At 44.8% G+C, this 20,006-nt stretch overlaps 1 protein-coding gene and 1 long non-coding RNA gene across 2 annotated transcripts in view; one reads left to right on the plus strand and one right to left on the minus strand.

Moving 5' to 3' along the window:
- Positions 1–740: 740 nt before the first annotated feature.
- On the minus strand, positions 741–3,783 carry LOC142092647 (uncharacterized). Its single transcript, XR_012677143.1, has 3 exons — positions 3,628–3,783; positions 1,612–1,812; positions 741–1,091 (listed from the first exon to the last, which is right to left on the minus strand). It is a non-coding gene; the product is annotated as an uncharacterized LOC142092647 (long non-coding RNA).
- Positions 3,784–3,906: 123 nt separating this feature from the next.
- BACE2 (beta-secretase 2) overlaps positions 3,907–20,006 on the plus strand; it is a 48,409-nt gene continuing 32,309 nt past the window's right edge. The window contains exon 1 of the mRNA XM_075172908.1: positions 3,907–4,304. Within this exon, the coding sequence (XP_075029009.1) occupies positions 3,993–4,304 (312 nt within the window). The 5' untranslated portion in view covers positions 3,907–3,992. The remainder of the gene's footprint in view (positions 4,305–20,006) is intronic.

The following is a 20,006-nucleotide window of genomic DNA, read 5'->3' on the forward strand; positions in this document are numbered from 1 at the left end:
GAAAGACAGCTGGATCTTCAACACCTTACATGTTCAATGGTAGCCAAAGGGATATATCATCATGCAGAAAACTAATTGCACGGTGATCAAAGATGACACCCCTACTCACAGGTGCTCCACCCACAGTAAAGAGATGAAGGGTGCTAAACATTTGCACCTACATCCCCAACCACTTATTCTCCAGCCACAAGATTCATTTTAGATGAGCTCTATACATGGTGCATATGCTCAGTCTTTAAACAAGCCCCAGAATGCTCCATGCCCTCACTTTGGCACAGGAGATGTTACTACAGCCCTAGCAGTACCACTGGAATAGCTCTCCTGGGTGACACATCTCTCATGCCATGGGGCAGCTGGTTTGTTCATTGCCTTCAAAGACATACTGCCTTGGCAGACACACAACAGAGCCAAATCTTGTGGTATGTGCTGCCACTTGATTGTTTACTGTTCTGTCATTTCCCAGCAACAATTCACTGGATTAGGCCCAAAACACAAAAAAGCCAATTGCAAGATGACCACAGACAGAGAAGACCACTTCCCAGTCAGGTCCAGGAAGAACAAAATCTCCCCTCTCCTAAGGCTACCACATTCTGCAACTTAACCGTTTGCACACTGCAGGTCCAGCTGCGTTTCTTTCAGTACCAGTGTGCAATTAGCAGTAAAGAGCAATCAGTCTTCTTAAAACTGAAGTATTGATTATGCTAACAGTAGGAACACAGAAAGTAGACAAAGCAATTTTAGAACATAAGACTTTATTTTGTCTCCATCTGCCCTTACAATTGCATAACGATAGCACAGGTCAGCCTGACTTCTTCAGATGCACAGCAGAAAACCGCTTCGGTCTGAGCAGTCCCCTAATAGCTTCCTCTTTTGGAAGGAGAGGATCTCTTTTTAGCCATCCAGAGTTCCTCTGCTCGGATCAGCTCCAGCACTTCCTCTGCATCTTCAGCCGCCTTCTCCATTCCTGCTTGTTTTCTCAACAGTCCTGATTTAACATCTCCGTATAGCAACTGTCCTTCTGACTTAGTTAATACACCTTGTCCAAAACACAGAGCAGTTGCATTTTTATGATGTGCTGTATTCTGTAAATACTGGTGGAAGGTTATGTTATAGAGACATATGTTAATTCACTGTCAAGTGGCTAAAGCTTTAAAGCGCCACAATACCATCAAATTAAATTAATGCAGAGTTGGCTCAAAGTCAAGATATACTTGCAAATTTATATGTGGACAAATGAATTTTTAAAAAGACGTATTCACAGGGGATGATATTTAAAGATTTTTTTTCAATTATTTACTCAAAGAATACATATTTGGAAATACAAAAATACAGAAAACAAGATTCTCCAAATATTCTAGAAAACAAGTAGTACAGACACTTAAACTTCTGCCTATTTCTAGTGTTTCATTTATTTTCTGTATGTGATAAACAAAGAAATAAATGTGCATATTGACTGTAGTGGCATTCATTGCATACAGATGAATTTCCCTCCGAGGAACATTTTGGATATTTGGGAGGACTTTATAATGTCTTCTTTCAAAAGCAGTTCTTTACACTGCTCTTTTAAGGCCCATTCCTGCCTTTGTTCATAAATGCATTGGGACTACTCACCTGCACATGGCACAGCCTAAGCCTTATCAGATGCTTAGGTACATAAAGGAGCAGATGAGGCAAGGCAGAAACCTCCAACACGCTATTGCATGAACACGAGCCCTGCTGTGATGATGCGGTGGGAGGACAGAAAGGTTACACATACACCATTTCACATGCAGCAGCTGTCTGATATGCATTTACTATGAGGCTTATCTCGGTCTGTGGAAAACAGGAAGAGAAGAACTTTAGCAAACAGCATGAATAAAGACAAGTTTTCTCCTGAACACTTGAAGGCTATGCTATATCTTCTATACTTTGAAAACTATACACTTCTTTTGACTGGGATTGCTTTACACAGAAGTATGGTAAGGTATCTTAGCAACAGTGGCAAGGGGGAAGACTTACTGTACTGTAAAAGAATTAAAACAAAATGTATATAGCTGCTGACTGTTATAAATACATCCCTACCACTCTGAGGGGGTGTTCAATTATACTCCTGATTACTTTTCACATTTCCTTTTCCAAAGGGGCGGGGGCATTTCTCCAGTTTTCAGCTCACCCATGAATAGCCACAAGCATTTTAATTCCCCTTCAGCTTCAGCTCCGACTAGACAGGCCTTATAGTATAACCTGTCACTATCCCAGCTACATTAGAAAAAGCCATTACTGTAGCACCCTGGAGATAACCTCTTTGTGTGAGCCACGCTGCCACTCCCTCAGGTGTTCAGCTGCCATCAGCCTAGAGCAGCATTTTCCAGCTCTGTCCAGAGCAGGTGAGACTAGACGTACCGGGACTGCGGTATTTCGCATTCCTACTTGTCAGGCAAATAGAAGGATTCCTGCAATGGGGGAAGTTTGCACAATTTCACCTTTTACTAAGATGTGTAGTTTCCCACAAGTAAAATAACCTCCTGAGTACAAGCTTCATCTATGCCCTCTACCCAAGTCCCCAGCCAGGCCAAGCCCCTTGCAGGTTCCCACCTCCCAGCTGCGGCAAAGCAAGGATAAGACCACTACGGTGCTTTCCTCCTCCTGCGGAGAGCTCTGTGGGCAGCAGGGACAGGGACCGCATCCACCTCCTGCTGTGGGAAGCACTCAACTGCACCAGAGGCACTGAACTGATCTAAGGGAGCAGCTACGAAGTGAGAGCAAAGGCTCCAGATTTTAAGTGACAGAGAGACGGAGTACTGAAAACATCAGTGAAAAAAGTGAAAACACCTTTTTTCCTTCAGCAAGGGCAGGTGGGCTCCAGTTTTCTTTTTAAGGATTATCGTCTGCAAGCAACTCTGGCATCGGCTACGAATAACAGCCTCACCTGCGTACCCTTCCAGCAAATAGTTTGCTCAGCTTTCCTGGGAATGAACGCTACTACCGTCTACCTCCTAGTGAAACTTCATTTAACACCTGTGAAACACTTGGAAATTTTGCAGATTTTTTTGACTATCGGCTCCATCCAATGATCTATCTGGCACTGTCATTACTCCAGAGGTGTAGAGACTAATTCCACCCTAAGTGTTCCCATCTTTCAAAAGGCCACCCTTGACTGCTGTTATTAATTCCGCGCATGATAAAGACATTTAAAGCCTCTCAGGCTTTCTCACAAGCGGACGTCTTTCATGCCTCGCTCTTATTAGTACAGCAGATGAATTTCCACACACACATACACATGCTCGCTCCTCGCACCAGATGCCGCCGCTGTGAAACGCGGCTGCTGTCACCCACGCCACAGGCACACACTGCCACGGACACCCGTGCGGGAGACGCACCCGCATCCCCGAGCGGCCCCGCACCTCCTCCTCCTCCTCCTCCTCCTCCTCCTCCTCCTGCACCCCCTGCCTGGCCACTGCCTCCGCTCCCGCGGGGTCCTGAAGCGAGCGGTGCCCCAGGGAAGCTGCGGGAGCCCGGCCCATCCGGCGGTGCCGCCACACCGGGAAGGGACCAGAGCCCCGGTCTCCCCCCCCCGCCTCCCCCGGCGCGGATCCCCGCTCGCCCCGCCGCTCTCCCTTTAAGGCTTTCGGAAACTTTTCTCCCCACCGTGCCGTCACGCTCCGTTAGCGGGGCTACGGGCTGGGCTGAGCCGAGCCGGGAAGTTTCTCCCGCGGGCGCCGGGCCGGAGCAACTTTCCCGCACGGTCCCCCGGGAGGCTGCCTGGGGACCGTACGGGAAAGTTGCTCCGTACAGGAGAAACGCGAGGAGGAGCTCGGTTCGGGGGAGGGGGAGATGAAGCCGGGGCGTGGGGAAGCCGCTCCCTTCTTCTTCCTCCTCCTCCTCCTCTTCCTCCTCCTTCTCCCCCCCCACCCTCTCCCTGGCTGCTCCAGTCTGGCAGCCAGGCGGCCGCTGCCTCCGGCCGGAGCCGCTTCAGTTGGGAAGCGCCCCCCGGCCCCCGCGCTGCCGCCGGGATGGGGACGCCGCTGGCGGCTCCCGGCCTCCTGCTCCTCCTGGCCGGCACCGCGGGGCTCTGCCGGGCTTTCTTCTCCCTCCCGCTCCGTGTGTCCCGCCCGGCCGCCCCCGGCGGGTCGCCGCCCGCTCCGGTGGTGTTGCGGCCGGGGAGCGGCAGCCGGCAGCAGGATCCCCTGGGCGGCGCGGACGGCTTGGCCTTGGCCTCGGATCCCGCGGGCACCCTCAACTTTCTAGCCATGGTGGAGAATCTTCAGGGGGACTCCGGCCGCGGCTACTACCTGGAGATGCTGATCGGGACCCCGCCGCAGGCGGTAGGAGCGGGCCAGGGGCTGCGCGCTTGGGGTGGGGGGGGCAAGCTTCTCCTCGGTGGGCGGGAGTCAGCCGCCCCCCCAGCCCAAACGCAACTTTCTCCCGGTGCTCAGTGCTGCCGCCTCCCCCCCACTCCCCACCCCCCCCAAAAGACGGTGCCGGTGCCCGGCGCGGGGGAGCGGCGGCAGCACCAGCAGCGAGTTTCCGCGGGCCGGGCGGCAGGCGCGTCCCTGCCCGCCCTCCCGGGGCCCCGGCGGCGGCGCGGTGCGGTGCGGTGCGGTGCGGGGAGCGCCGGAGGGCAACGGCTGCCTGCGAGAGGCTGCCCTGCCCCGGCCCGGTGATTGCTCGGGAAATCCTGCGGAGCTTGTCCCTGGTTTCAGGCTGTCTCATGGCGTTTTGATTCGAAGCGAGTTGTGTTGTTCTGTCAGTGGAAATGTTTTAGAGTCAGAGGGTGCTTTTTTAGTCTTTTTTTTTTTAAGCTGCTTTGCATTGTGATTGGGTGCTTTGATAGATCCTCCCGGTGGCCCCTCGAAATCTCCCTCCTCAACTAAGTGCTGGCTAGGTAAAACCAGCCCCTTCTTTCGGGAATTCATGTGTTACTCGTTAATAACACAAAGAACGTGTGTGTTTTGAATATTGTTTTCAAATAGACCGTCTTTCCTTGAATCTCCCCCATCTGCCTTCAGCAGCATTGCTGAAGTTCTTTTGCAATGTAGTTGCTCTTTCATCTGTGTCATGAGATCCCAGGAGGAGCCGTGCTGGGCCGCTGGTGGGGATGACTGGTCAGCTGAGTGGGGATTAATTTCCTGAAAGCCCTCGGGCCTTTCCCTCAGAACTTCGTGTTTGCTTCGGGAGTTTAGGTCCTTGCATTCCCAGTGTACACAAAAAAATCCTTATTCTTCTGCTTTAGCTCTTCTCTGTAATAAAAAGCTGATGAATGCCAAAATGCCTAGCCAACAGGGAGTGAGCAGCCATTGTCACATTTTTGGACTTCTGTGAGCTCTTTCTTTTATACACCTTGAATGTAAGAGGATTGGCCACATTGTCACTCTAATTGAAATGTATGACGGTAGGATCAATACATGTATTGAGACCGGGTGGTGGTGTTTTATGATCAATAAATGGAGTTTAAAAAAAAAAGGGCTAACTCGGTCTGATGTATCAAGGTGTGGCCTAATAGCCACAAAGGCCATGAAATAATTTTTCCTCCGTGTTGTGCGCTGCGTATTTGACTAGTTCTATTAGTGTGGCGTTGTGTGTGCTTCATTACTCCAGGGAACATTCAATATTGGTTTCTGCCAGAATCAAGATACCGGATTTGATTGGACTAATAATCAAATTCAGTATGTCTTAAATGAAAAAAATAATTTTAGGTAGAAAAAGTGACTATCAAGCATATCACCTCCTTACATGTCTAGGGGGATTCTGAAATTGGAAGAAATGGAGAAGGAAAAATATGGCAGGCTTTTGATAATGTGACTGGAGGTCTAAGAGAGAGAAATGGGCTGCCCTCGGTGCACCTGGAGGCTTCACTTACGCTTAACAGCTAGTATTACTTGTATTACATGTGAGCTAAGGTTTCAGATAAACTTGCCTCAGTGATTTTTTTCCATCTGAAAAAAAGCTCTGAATCTGGTTGCAAAGCTTTTACTATTTTGAACTAGTTCTGGGTTCTTGCAGAGTTAATTATTTAGAAGACCGCCACTGGTGTTTAGCACATGTGAAGTTTTATTCACGAGTAGGCCCACCGAGGTTGTAAGAAAGGTTATAAATGCGCTTGTGTTTCCAAAATCAGATCTTGGCATGAAGTGACTCAGTAGCGTACAGTTAAAATTTATTCTCTACTTTTGATGGAGATGAATTTGTTATCTCGTTCCCTGCCTGAAACTGGAAGACTTAAAGATCACAAATGTACTACTTGTTTTTCTGCTTTGCAATGAATAGTATAAAGCTGCAAAGCCGCTACACGCTAGTGCTACTTGAATCCTTCACAGTGCTGATACTAAAAGCAAGTATCTTGATACTGCCAAGCGTTGGGATCGTGTTAAAATTCCTTGGGCAAGTAGTTGCTGGAATCAGAGTCGACCATGATCAGGTAGAAAAGGAGAGATGTCTCTTACTGATTTAAATGCTCCTCCCAACCTGACTTTGCTTCATGTCAGGAAGCTGCAGTGTAAAGTCATGCTTGGACACCTTCCTTTACTCTTGCATCCCTCCGGCACGGGACTTTCCCCCAAGCTAACTCCCTTCTTCACCCAGGCCTCTCCCAGGACTGCCAAGCACACGCGGGGGGTAACACTGCCCTGACGTTTTGCCGAGGAGGAAGAAGGATACTGGCAATGAAGAAGAGCTGCAGAGCAGCACGGCTTCGCATCCGCGCTCTCAGAGCAGAAGGGTGGATGACAGAGCTGCTGCTCCAGATGCTGTCGCAGAGAGGGGTTGGGTAAATGCAAACAAGGCAGTAGTGGACCAAGACCAAATAGCAAGTTGTGAGAACAGGCACAAGACTTAATGTCACTGTTACGATAGCGTTGGTGCCCGGTAACTTTGAAAGTGTGTGCGTTAAGTGTTGAAAGCTACTGTGCCAGTATGGGGAATGAGCATTTGGGAAAGACTTCAGCGCTACTGAGCTTGCTTTACTGCTCAGTTGCATTTTTAGAAATGTTCCTTTTTTAATTTCCGTTCTTGGAAGGAAGCTACTACGAAAGAATTTCGGTTTTCAGGTCATTTAAGGCACACTGTTAGGCTTTCATTCCAATTCTGATTTGTCATATAGCAGATAAACACAGCACAGAACTAAGTTGCGCAATGGCAGTTCTGAAATACTTGTTCTGACGATACAAAAATAGAGTAGCTGTGTGAAGTCAAATTTATTTTATTTTCAAGAGAGGAAACTTCAGTGCAGTCAATCTAGTTTTGCAAAGTGTTTGCAGCCAAAGTGTTTCTGATCATTTCCAGTTTTATAATACAGTATCCTTCCTAATTGTATCAGATTTCCAGACTAGCTACCAGGTCGGTGTCAACTGTCATTACCCCCATTAATTCTCATTCATTCACACGCAGATCTACTTAAGAATTATGTGAAAGGTGAAAAAGAAGGTCTATTGTATTGAAGAGTGTGATATATTTGTCTCTTATTTCATGGATGTATTATTATGTGTCCTCCTTCTGACGGATTATGTGCTTTACACATGTCTGTATAGGTGCACTTCTTCCAATTCCAGATTTAAATAAGAGATGGCAAGAGCACAATATGAATTGTGTGCACTGTTCTTACTTCTTATTTCTTTAAATAATCTGATGGAATTCCTTTGTTCTATCTTTTATTATTTTGCCTGCCCTGAGATTATAAGCACTGTGAGAAATTGAATCAAAGATCATTTAGGGTTTTTTCGCTACCTTCACTGCAGTTCTCTTCATATTAATTTTGTTTCTCCTACAAGCTTTTGACCAATGGAATAGTCAAACTCTTAAAGCACCCCACGTTCTTCACAGCTTTCTTGAAGTCCATCTGGACTGCATTAAATGTTTGCAAAGAAAGTACTGTTGCCTCATCTTGCCTCTTGTGCTAGTCTTCATTGTATGAGGTAGTGGTAGTCCTGCCGGTCCCACTGTGTTTCCAAATTGTGTTTTTATTGAGACCAGGTAAATGTTATTCCTGCAACTTCATTGTGAAGAGAGGCCAGGCATGTGCCTCCTGAGAGCTGAGAGTCATGTAACTGTGGTCTGATTAGTGGGTGTTGAAACCCCAATAGGATCTGGCCTGTGCTCTGAATGCCACGGCTCTTTTTTGAAATTTCAGTGTCAATTTTTCATTCTATGCATGAAGGGGTTTTGTCTATAGTTTTTCCTGATGACAGTTTATTCTGTGCAGGGGGTGAGCAAAAACCTGTCCTGTAAACTTGCTCTGAAGTTTTAAGGTCAATGTGAATGTTGGGTCTAATGGCCTTCACTGTGAAACATAAACTCCAATTTCCGTGTAATTGGTGGGAGGTTATCTTTCCTTGAATTTCTTCCAGCTATTAAAGAAAAGAAGGATAAAGAAGGATATGTATTAAACACCTCAAGTGTGTCATGGACTCTTGTAATTTATAGCTTGGTATTTTGAAGGTGATGAACACACGAGCAAGCTCTGAACATGCAGCCATTCTTCCTTAATTGTTGATAGCTCTTATTTCCTGAGTGTTGGAGGGAATGAAGATTGTGAGGAAAGATTCAACTGCTCTTGTAATTTCACTGCTTCACTAGTCTGCTATATTAGGTCTTAAGGGCCTGATTTCTAGAGCTGTGCTATTCCCTAAGAAGCTATGCTCTGCTTTCTTAATTTTGCTGAAAGGGGGTTTACTGTCTTTCTAGATACAAGAAGTTTTGAAAATGTGATCCTTCCGGGTTCAAATACCAGAAGGCAAGCTCCAACTCATCTCTCTCTTTTTTTTTTTTTTTTTTTTTAAAAAAAAAAAATGACGTGGGTCTTTTGTGTTTATTTTTGAACTCTTTATGAAAGCTGAAAAAAGGGTTGAGGAGCAAAGATGAGTGCTGTGGCATACTGGAGTATTTTGAGGTGGCAGCGTCAAAATCCCTCCAGATCCCTCTAATGGACGTACTATTGAAATGCAAAATATTCCTGTTGTTAAATGATGAGTTGGGTAGATTTTGGTTGCTGTTGTTGGATGCCTGCAAAATAAAAAGGACAAGGGCCTGAAAGTCATAAGACAGGACTAATATAGTGACGTACTGTGGTGCGGTGGGGTGTAATGTATTTTTGACCAAAGACAAAGCAAACAAACATATGAGGTTTGGATTGACAGAAGGATCCTTGCTTTTACAAATTAGCATTCTGGCACCTCCTTCCATACAAAATTAGCCCTCACAAAAGGGACTGCATGGAGGTAGTGGAGCCCATACTATAAAAATAACCCAAAACACAAGTATTAATTACAGTGCAGTTGCCCTGAGTAGAGTATAGCACAGTTAGCGTTTTGTAGCAAGGCTTTGCCTTGCTGTGTTTGTAAGTGGGCCGCAATGGCCTGCGATGTCTATGCGCAGAGTGACACTGAATGGAAGAGGCTCATCGTGGTTGTTCCTCAGCGTGTGCTCCTCTCCCAGGGTCAGTTGGATTAGGGCCCCACTAACTGCTCCTTTAAAGGAGCCTTCTCTCCTTCAGAGAAATGGTGGAAGCTTCATTATCCAGGATCACAGATCCTGGTGGGTCGGGGCAGAAGATCTGTTGTGAGGAACAGGGGTGGTGGCAATAGGTGTCAGGTTCACACTTTTTACCACTCCTTGCGTTTCATTCCCTATCAAGGCAAAAGCATCAGTTAAATTTGGAAGGAGGAAAGTAAAGTAGAGGGTGAGCAAATGACTATTTTGCCGGTTATTAAGGAGTAAATTAGTTGGGATTTGGAGTAGAAATGAGGTGAAAACAAACCAGTGGACAAAAGAAAGCCCATGTGGAATTCCCGGATGTTTGGGATTATTAAGAAAGCAATCTTTTTTTTCTTGTTGTTTTTTCTTTTTTTTTTTTCTTTTTTTCCCGTCCTATAAGCAGAGGGCTGTGAGCTCCAGGGATAGTGTCTGGCAAGACAGATTTAAAAACTACTACACCCTGCAGGGGTCTTTATTTTTGTGAAGGGCACTTATGACTTCGAGTTTGTGAGGACATGTTAGCTATTACATTGCCTCCACATTTTATTATCTTTGAAAATTTTTCACTTGTTGCAGGTGAAGTGAGTCTGACCTGAAATGTTATCTGGTCATTGTCAAGTACATTTGAAAAAGGAAGCTGGTACAATGGCATACCCTTGCACATGTGCATCTCCAGTATGAATCAGACATACCTCTCTCCCTTTTCTTACTGGCTGTAAAATACAAATTTAATTATAATTTGTGTAAATAAGTGAAGGAACTTGTTGCTCCTATTTCTGCCCAGATTAGGACTTGAGAGGAGATCTTCAAAGTAAAGGAGGCAGCATTCATCTGCCTCAGAAAAAGGAAGTGTTTTTTCCTGCCATTGATGGGACTGTCATATATCTTGCTGCTTTTCAGCCTGGTTTTGCTACGTAGATCTGAGCTCATGAAGCAAATGCAGTACGTGTTCTACAGATACCAGACTGCTGTTAAAATCAAAAGTTTTACATTTGAATGTGTATCTATTAGTTCAGTGTCTTTCAAAGCACTTGAAATAGATTTTCTTTGCAATTTTTTGCACATGAACTCCCTTAGATTTAAAATAACAAGTTAGCTTACTATCTGTCTCCTCTTCTCTGCATATGCCTACATCGCAGCCACCCGTGCGATTGGATTGCAGCGTTAAAGAACTGAGCTAGTAGAAACCAGCTAACTCGGGTTGGTAACCATCTAGTTGTGACAACAGGGACCTCCGCATGAGTGACCTACAGTGCTTTTCCGGGTGGCTCTGCAACACCCAGCGAGCTCCATTACTGCTGGCAGCACCTGAGGTAGCTCGAGCACGTCTGCAGGAACCGTGTGTTTTGGCTTTGCTACGGCAGCAGCGGCGTGCTCTGCACAGCAAAGGCTGCAGCAGCCCAGAACTGCCCGAGAACCTCGCCGAGTAGCTTGGTAAACTTCTTCCTCTTGGGATGAAAGTTTGGCCGCTGAACGTGCTACTGCCCATGTGCCCAGCCCTTTCGGTGGGCTTCCTCCAGGCGTGGCTGTCCGATGGGCTTTTGGCCGCGCTCATCCGAGGGTGGTCATGTAGCAAAGTCAGCTCTCGTGCCTTCAGAAAGCCTTGGGCCAGAGTCAACGTTTGCTCCCTCTTTTGCCAAAGGTTGATAAAATAATACTCTCTTCCCTCCTTCTCTCTCCTCCAGCAGAGTTGTTCCCTCGTTCTTCCTTTTGCCTGTCTCTCCTTCTGCTCTTGCTGCCTTTTTATTTCTAAGAGTGTTTTATGGGGAGGGCGGCGGGGGACAGATGTTCTAGACCTTGGTTTTGGTTTTGTAAGAGTCTTCCTCCAATAGATGAAACCTGTGGGGTATGGCAGAGAGGGAATTTGAGGAAAATAAGCCAGATAAAAAAATCTTATGCAAGTGAAAGTTACAATTCATTGAATGCAAGTAATGTGTCATAATTAAAAGGCTCTTTTGAAAGGAATCTGTTAAGACAGTAATTGCACTCTACAATCCTTTTTTTCCCTCACCACTGCTTACTAATAATTTGAAATTGTGAAAAATAAATTACTTGTAGATTTTGTTCTCTTTGCTCAGCTTGTGAGTACTAAAATTAGTTGATTTTATTTAGCTTTGTGGTTGGTTTATTTTTGTACCTACTTACTAGCAAAAACTGCTGTTAAGCTAGACTGCATGTGTTTAGGGAAAATGTTTGTTTCAAAGTTGTTGCTAGTCCAGTTTTATTTTAAAAGAGGAAGGGTATTAACAGTGCAGTAACACTTGGTAAGCTTCTCCTCCTTAAAGACACAAATGAATCCATTCCTAGGGATCTAAAACTGCTTGATAGCACTACTTTTTTCCATTAGATTTCTTTTTTTTTTTTTAAAAAAAAAAAAGAAAAAAGACAACGACTCAAGAACTGAGAGTCACCTCTCCACTTGAGGGAGGAACTGTAAGCCTTCTGGCATTAAAGGCCAGCTCCTGCCATTTGGCAGGGAAAAAGTAATCGGCTCCTTTAGCAATCATCTCTCAGATAATTCCTTGATATTTTTTTGTGGATCTGCCTGCCAGAGTGGTCCGTAGATGAGCGCCTCGGAGCCCGCACGGTGCTGCGGCTTGTGCTCAGGCTCACGTCAAAGCCAGATGTGAGAATTTTCTCGCCCTGTTTCTTACTTTGCTGCCATAGGAAGCTTCATACTAGAGAAGATCAGCCATTTGGGGCTTCTACAGAAACAAAAGGCTTACCTGCTAAGCCATCGTATGGAAGGTGGGGTCCTGTATGTCTCGCCTTGAAAATTTTATTGTCGTATTGGGGAAGAAAAAAATACATCAGGTCAGCAGAAGGTAAATTTTAAAGATTGCCTTTGGCAGCAATAGTTTTGGCATAGAAAATAATATACTAGGGTGTCTGTTTCAACTGCAGGCTTCAGATCTATTTTTGAAATTGCGACTTTGCCAAATCTTGAGGGAGGTTTTTTCTCTCATTTTTTTTCTACCTAATTGGAAACTTTACTTCTGAAATTCCGCTATGATACCTGTTGATACAGAAACCCTGACTGTCAGTGTTTGCGGCATAAGAAATTAACAGTTGTAGCGTCTTTTCAAGACAGAGCACGCTATGCCAATTTGGAAGGTCTTCAGAGCAACTATGCTGCTTAAGCGTAGTATGGAAAGACCTATGCTTTCATTCACTGTGCTGCCTAGTAGGTGCCTGCTATGGGTAAGAGTGAAATGTGAGGCATGTCAGAAAATGATTCATCAGTCCCACTAATGCTTTTCTGTGACTAAAGAGATCTTTATTTAATTCATTCATTTTTCTTCTTGGTGACTCTCAGGTTGCAAATAAGACAGAGTCCAAAGGTGGTCACACTTTCAAATAGTCTGAGAAGTGCTGTAGCAAGATAACATCTGATGCAGTCACAGTGCGTCAGTTTATCTGTCACAGAATAATCTTCTCATTACTTCACAGATGCAAAGTCCTTCAGGGAATAACGCAAACATTTCGCATGATCCAAAGTGCCAGATTTTTGCATTTGGACTGCTGAGATAAATAATGTATGGGAAACAAAAAAAAAATCCAGAAAATTTCTCAGTAGCTGTAGTCATGAATGCTGGCGTGTGTTACATGTTCCAGCTAAAGCTAACTTTCATTTGTACTCGCTGAGCCTTCGGATTAACCTTTTCTTGGCAAATGACCAAATGCTAGTGATACTATCTGCGCATTTTTGTTCAGATTTGGAAGCTTTCTCCATGGCAGGTGTGCATGACAATGTTTGCTGTTGCTGATGGGTGAACTTACACAATTCCAGTGACCTGAGCACCATCAGCTCCAGTGTGTAGGCAGCAACGTGGCTGCACTCGCTGCCTTCCTTGTAGTGCTAAAATGTTGGAGCTGTGGGCTGCTGTAGGACCTGAGGTACCATCATCACATGATGGGTTGTAACCCCTGGTCAAAGTAGAAGGTAGCTTACTCCTACATACAGGTTGGTATCTGGAGGAATGGGTAGTGGGAAGCTGACTTCTGCGTGATGTTGCGGTGCATAGTAGCAGACTTTGTCAACTTGAGAGCATAAAAAAGTCTTTTAACTTCCTGCCCTACAAACTCAACCTGGTATCTGGAAATGAAGCTGTGTTCCTGCACGCCTCTGTGTTCTCCTGTGTAATAAAGATTTTTATAGTGGAACTTGGTTAACAATTGTAATGATGTATGAGCCACAGGCGAAGCTAGTTCATTTCCCAGAGCTGCTGCCTCTACAGTATTAGCCAGGGTAAAGAGTAAAGTGTGCATGTTTGGGAAGGAGGGAGAGAAATAAATGAGTCCAATAGCAGGGGGAGGAACACTGCTGCTTTTAAAAAAAATGAATTTTAAAAAAATCATATCTTATTTCACTTGAGAATCAAATCTGCCTTTTAAATTGCCCTGCCAAATTTTTAAGTAAAAATGTTAGAATAAATATGAATAAAAAAGACTGTTCTTATTTTTAATAAATCAAACACATTATTGTGATATTGCTTAACAGCTTTTTTTTTTGCTTTTTTTTTTTTCCCCCCAATCAAATAGTCCTTCCTGGTATTATGGAGTGGAAAGCTGTTTTCTGTGTGTGCCTTTGAACTCCCCTGTATAATTCCAAGAAATACCCATGATGACAATCAAATTCTGCTCTTTGGTAATATCCTAAATAGGTCAGGTGGAATGAGGAGCAAAAGCCTGCTGTCTGTTGTATTCCCTTTATTAATTACCAGGGAAATAAAAACACTGGAGTTGCATCACCTTGTTTATGCTCTGAGACCTGGGGCCACCTGTGTACATTCCTGTGGCCACTTCAGACAGCACGGACCAGCGGGCAGCTGCCTGACCCTACACCTTTCCCCAGAGATGTGGCACAGCTTTTCCAGCAGCGAACACAATCAGAATAACCAAATTCCAGTCCTTGTGCTTGACATAGCTGGGCTTGCTTTTTTTTTTCCTGATCTCTTCCCTCCCTTCCCTTTGCCTTGCAGCAGGGGATCCAGTCATGTCCCTTTGCCGTCCATATAGCAGCAACTCAGTAGGTGTACAAAAGTGTGTGATCATGGCTGTTTCTGGGCAGAAGGGGAGGAACAGAGGTAGGAGCTGCTGCAGCAGGTGGGGAAGAGGTAGTTCAAGGGAATTAAAGGATGGGTAAATGCAGGGACCAGTCTTTTCAACTCCCCAGGCTGAAACATCCCAGCTTGGCAATATGAAATACTGTAGCAGCTCTCATGTTAAAATCTGGCAGTGCTGCAAGTCCAGTCCTGAAGAACAAGTTGTGGCATTTTTATAGCAGACGTCATGCCTTGAAGTACAGGAAGTTCAGACTTGGTTTTCCAAGGTGTGTGCTAATTTATTTACCTCTCCATGTCCAACAATCTTCGCTAATCCAGGGATCCCAGTGCGTGAACGTGGAATTGTCGGTAGTTTCCTGGCCTCCAGGAGGGAGAGGCTGCTTTCACACCCACAAACTTGACTTAAGCAGCAAGGTGGGGTTTCCCATGTAATCATGTCTGTTGGCTTTCATGTTTTGGGAAGATTGGTCGTTTCAGCATTGCAGTGTATGGATAGAGAAAACCCAAGAAAAACAATGCTTATCCACTTTGGTTTTGTTACGGTGTTTTAGGGGAACAGCTGGAAAAGATCATATAAGCATTCAGTGTCCTTCCTGAAGAAAGGCACTAAAAAAACATAAGCAAGCCCTTCCTGAAAGCAGGCAGTAAGTGCAGCTAGGAGGACGTTATAATGAGCGGCCCCACCGTGTGGGTACGGCAGCGCTGCTGGGAACAGCCTGTTCTGGGGGGAACGGATAGACCTGAGGTGTCAGGAGCGTCCTTGCCGCCTTCACCTCTACTTCTCGCAGCTCTCCAGGCTTTGAAAAACCTTCACTAACAAACACCTGTCTCCAAAACTAATATCTTGATGGGGGGGTTGGGGGGGAGACACACCTGAATCATGTTGCTATGAGAGCGAGTTGACGGTGGGAGGAGAGGGAGGAGATCAGACCCAGGTGCAGCCTTCTCAAAACACTGATTTTTCTCACTGCTGTCCTGCAAACTTCTTTTTCTTCTTACCTGTCTCCAAAATGTAGCCTTTTTCAAAGTTTATCGCTGCCTTCAAAAGCTTCTTAAATATTCCAGGAGCAGCTTTGGCACTTGGTTTCACATCTCCTCTGCAATTTGAAATCCAGGTGTTTACTTAAATTTGAAATTGAAGTTCAGATCTTTGGTGTGAGGGAGAGACCTTTTAATGGAGGTAGAAATACAGGAGCGAGACCAAATCTCTCCTGAGAGGCTTCTGCCTGCTGCTGAAGGGCAAGGGTACTGTGGTGTCTTTGACAAATGGGAGATTTTTAAAAAAAAAAATCACAGTACTGGTGAGGTTAGAGATACCTCCTAGCCTACGCTCAAGAGCGTTAGGAATGGGTTTCATAGGCTATGTTGAAGTTTGAAACATGGCCCTTGATTAATTCTATTATTTCCAAATGGCATAGTAAACATGGGCAGTGACTCATGGCGTAAAAGCTTGTACAGCATGAGGAAGGTTTAAAGATTAGTCAGTTCAAGCCTTCTTGAGTTTACTTAATATAGCTTGGCTCTGCGCAAATGTGTAAAACTGTCTCGGGCTTACAGATACTGCAGTTGGTGGGTTGTCGCTTTAGTTTCAAAACAAACTTTTTTTTTTATAGTGTAGAACTTCTGAAGCTAGGTAGAGAAGAACAACTAAAAATGCCTTTTTTTTTTTCTTCTTCTTCAGACAGCAGTTTCTCTGAGTCTAATGAACAACAGAGGTAAAGAAGAGGGTGACCTGACAAAATAAATTGGAAGCTAATTTTGGAGAGCAAAAGCCTCAGAAAATTGAAATTCTGAACTGTATGCAGCTTCTAACTGTAATCATTCACTGGGTATAATACATTAATGTAGGCTTACTGATTTCATTTCCTTTAGGAGGAAAAAAAAAAAAAACCAAAGCAAAAAAGCTCTCCTTGGATATCGTATTCTGAAAGGTAGTGTATTAGCATGCTGAGTCCCTTTCTCCTCTTCCTCCTCTCCTCCCCCCCCCAAAAAAAACACCTCTAAAATTGTTTGACATAAACTGTTTTTTAGAAGTACCGTGCCCTAAGTAGTACTGGTAAACGGAGCAGACATAGCAGACATTTAACCTAAGACACTTTGAGGTAGATGGTTTGTTCTTTTTCAGTGAGGTGGTTGTCTTTTTTTACAGAGAAAGTTTAGCTTCAGGTCACCTGAAAAAATTTGACAGTGGTTTTCTTCAGGAATGAAGCGAGACAGGCTGTGGTTAAGCAAGGGTACAAGTGCATAGAGGGAGCTGTCTAGGCACAGCAGAACCCTTTTTCACTGGCCGGTAGCATGTGTGCTCCTGCATTGTGAAATACAGCTGTGCAGCCCTTCGCCCACCTCCGCTGCCCTCCTATTTACTACGCAGCTAGAAGCTGACCCTCTCCTCAGGTCCTCCTACAGCGCCCATAGCTCCGTGGACTAGCAGCCATCTGATGTGGCTGGCCATTGCTCCAAAGAGTTCAAAATCCTGCCGAGCAGTCCCCAGCAGTGCTCGCTTGGTGGTTTCAAAGCGAGAAAGAGGTTTAGGTTGAGAAGGTGACTATGAAATCTGCAATGGCATTCACGAGTGTATCTCCGAGAGTCAGGCTGGTGGTCGAAACAGACTTCAGGTGTTCCTTCAGTTTCTTTTTAGCTGTTGAATTACTGAATTAATAGCTGTGTCTCCAACACCTTTGGACACCATGTTCTCTGGGGATGGAGGAGTGAGCTCTGGATGAGATGCTTACTAATTTAGATGCGGCACAGAGCGTAGATGTAGCCCGTCTCTAAACTAAGGCTGCGTGGGCATGGGGGATTCCTTGTGAGTCTTGCAGTTAGACATGAGAGTTGGTCCCAGTGGCATTCGGCTTACAGTCTCCCTTGTCTCATCAGTGCTGTACTGTAATTAGCAGAAAATTGATGGATTTAATTCCTATACACCTACTAACCGGTGGAAATACGCTCTCGGATTTAACAAGAGCTCCATCCGTACTTAAGTGCAAATAGCTGATGTCTCCTGCATTCATTCTTGAATTTCAGGGTGTGTTTGTGGATTTTTTTTAATCTTCCATTTATCTAGACACTCATTAATCTTTCAATTCAAGAACGTGTTTAGTATAAATATAGAAAAATATATAGATTTTCCTCACTTGAATTTTGAGCACTTGAGTGCTGTACTGCTTTAGTAGGAACAAACAGTGCCTGATGTTAATGTGTGTTACTGGCTACACTGGGAAAGGCTGATAAAGATACAATCCCTTTTTTCTGGGCTCGCAGGGAGTCTCTGTGGCATCCGTATGTCTATTAGAAGACTATCACAGTTTTCCTCAGTCTTCTCAAACCAATCCAAGCCTTCCAATGGTTGTTGGCAGGTGAGATTTTTCTAGACCTCTAGATTATTGTTGTTACTGAACTTTCTTTAACTAGTCCAGATTTTCCTTAAAACCCAATTCCTAGAACAGGCTGTGAGTTCAGCTGTAGCTGGTTTAGGTGAACGAGAGGGTTGCTTCACACACCTATGTTCTTTGTCAGCTGTAGGGTGTGATAAGGGAGAGGGATTTGTACCTGGGGGGAAAAAAAAAAAGAGGAAAAAAAGGTTAATCTTTTCTGAAAAGGCAATGAGACAAAATTGCTACGATTCACACAGCTCTAAGATAAGCAAGTAATAGCTCATGTCCAACAGCAAAGCATGTTCATATAGCATGAATAGGATGGATGTGTTGTATGATAAATCTAGACAGAGCAAATAAATTGCAGCCTGAAAAATAAGATACCACATGAGACGGCATGTGCAGAAAGAATGCTAATGTTTAGGGAACCGAAGCCATTGGCAGAAAGGAGAGCGCAGAAATGAAGAATAGATATTTTGTTTTGTTACCAGGATTGATTGGCTGACTATTTTTTTTTTTGTCTTTAAACCATAATAGCCTTCCCTCATTGTCAAAATGATAATATATATAAAGCACTTCCTGTAATATTTCTTTTCAAAATGACTATTCATCAGTCCCGGAGTCAGATGCTCATATTTCAACTTACAATTTAGTTTAGCAAGTTTATACTTCAGAGCAATCAGTCATTTTAGCATTTGTGTTTTTAATACAAATCTCAACTACAGAAGCATGCAGTGCTCTTCAGCATGGTGAGATTGGCTAATCCAGATAGTACTTTGTAATCTCCTGGCAAAGAAAGAGATTATTGCTTTTCAGAGAGGGAAAAAAAAAAAGTATTCCTCCTCCTCTGGCAGTGCAGATCATGAAAAGATTGAGGGCAAAAGACTCTTGGTCTTCTGCTGGGCCCAGTGCAGGTATGAGAGTGTCTGGGGATAGATGAGTGTTTTAGGTGGCTGGGGGAGAAAGTGAATGTAAAGGTAGTATAGATATGGGGTCAAATCCCAGGTCCTGAGACCTGGGAATGTGGTGAAGGGAACGACAGCAAACGGCAAACAGGCTCTGGTGGGCTTGATCTGCTGCAGCCGCCATTTGTTCTCCTGCTTACTCCACAACCTACAAACACACCACAGTTTCTGTGACAAACTTCTGCCATTGCAAAAGCAGGAATTGTCTTCAGCGATATACTTGACTTCCTCGTTTGGCCAAGTTTTTGGGCTGCAATAAATCACCTTCCTCTGCGTCGCCAGTGTGACGTTGCAGTGCAATGTGGGCACCACCTGCTGAACAAACGGTATTAGAAAATCATTAATCTCCGTTCCGTTTTTCCTTCTCACACCACCTCTCTTATCTTGCCTGCATGGTTAAACCCTTCTTATGACTACGGGAGGATTTTTTTTTTTTTGAGGTAGTAGCAGACAGGTCTGTTTTCCCTGGTGAGGTGACCTCCCTCGGGGCACCAAAGGAAATACTTCTCCTGTCGCACCCAGGGTAAGGCGTGGGCCTGCCCCCTTCCTCCTCCTCCGTGAAGGTGAAGTTTGATACAGGCCAAGCTGCCGAGAGTCGTTTGGGGCTGGGTGGGGGGTTTCTCCATGGTCACCAGTGGCCACGCAACTGTCAGCCAAAAAGCTGAGTTGTTCTCCTCTGTCGGCACTGTTGAGGCCGCACCTGGAGAGCTGTGTCCAGCTCTGGGCTCCCCGGTGCCAGAGAGACATGGACACACTGGAGAGAGTCCAGCGAAGGGCCATGAAGACGTTTAAGGGATTGGAGCATCTCTCGCGTGAGGAAAGGCTGAGAGAGGTGGGATTGCTCAGCCTGACATGCTTCCAAAGATTCCTCTAACTCATCTTTTAATTAGGTTTTATTTCTGTATCTTAAGAGGAATAAGAATCTATAGTAAAGCCTTCTGAATTTGTTTATTAGAAAGTAGGCCGTATATGCTAATTCCAAGTAACACAGAAAAAAAGCGTACAGTACCTCTGTGCTTAAAAAGCCACTGTATATTGTAAATTATTAATTTGTAGAAACAAATTGCTGAAATAACCTGACTGGCAGTCTGTACCAATGACAACACGTAATAACTGTGGGCAAACACAGCGTATAGTTGCTAGTGTGTTTTCTT

This window comes from Calonectris borealis, chromosome 1 (assembly GCF_964195595.1).
Source record: "Calonectris borealis chromosome 1, bCalBor7.hap1.2, whole genome shotgun sequence".
Taxonomy (NCBI): Eukaryota; Metazoa; Chordata; class Aves; order Procellariiformes; family Procellariidae; genus Calonectris; species Calonectris borealis.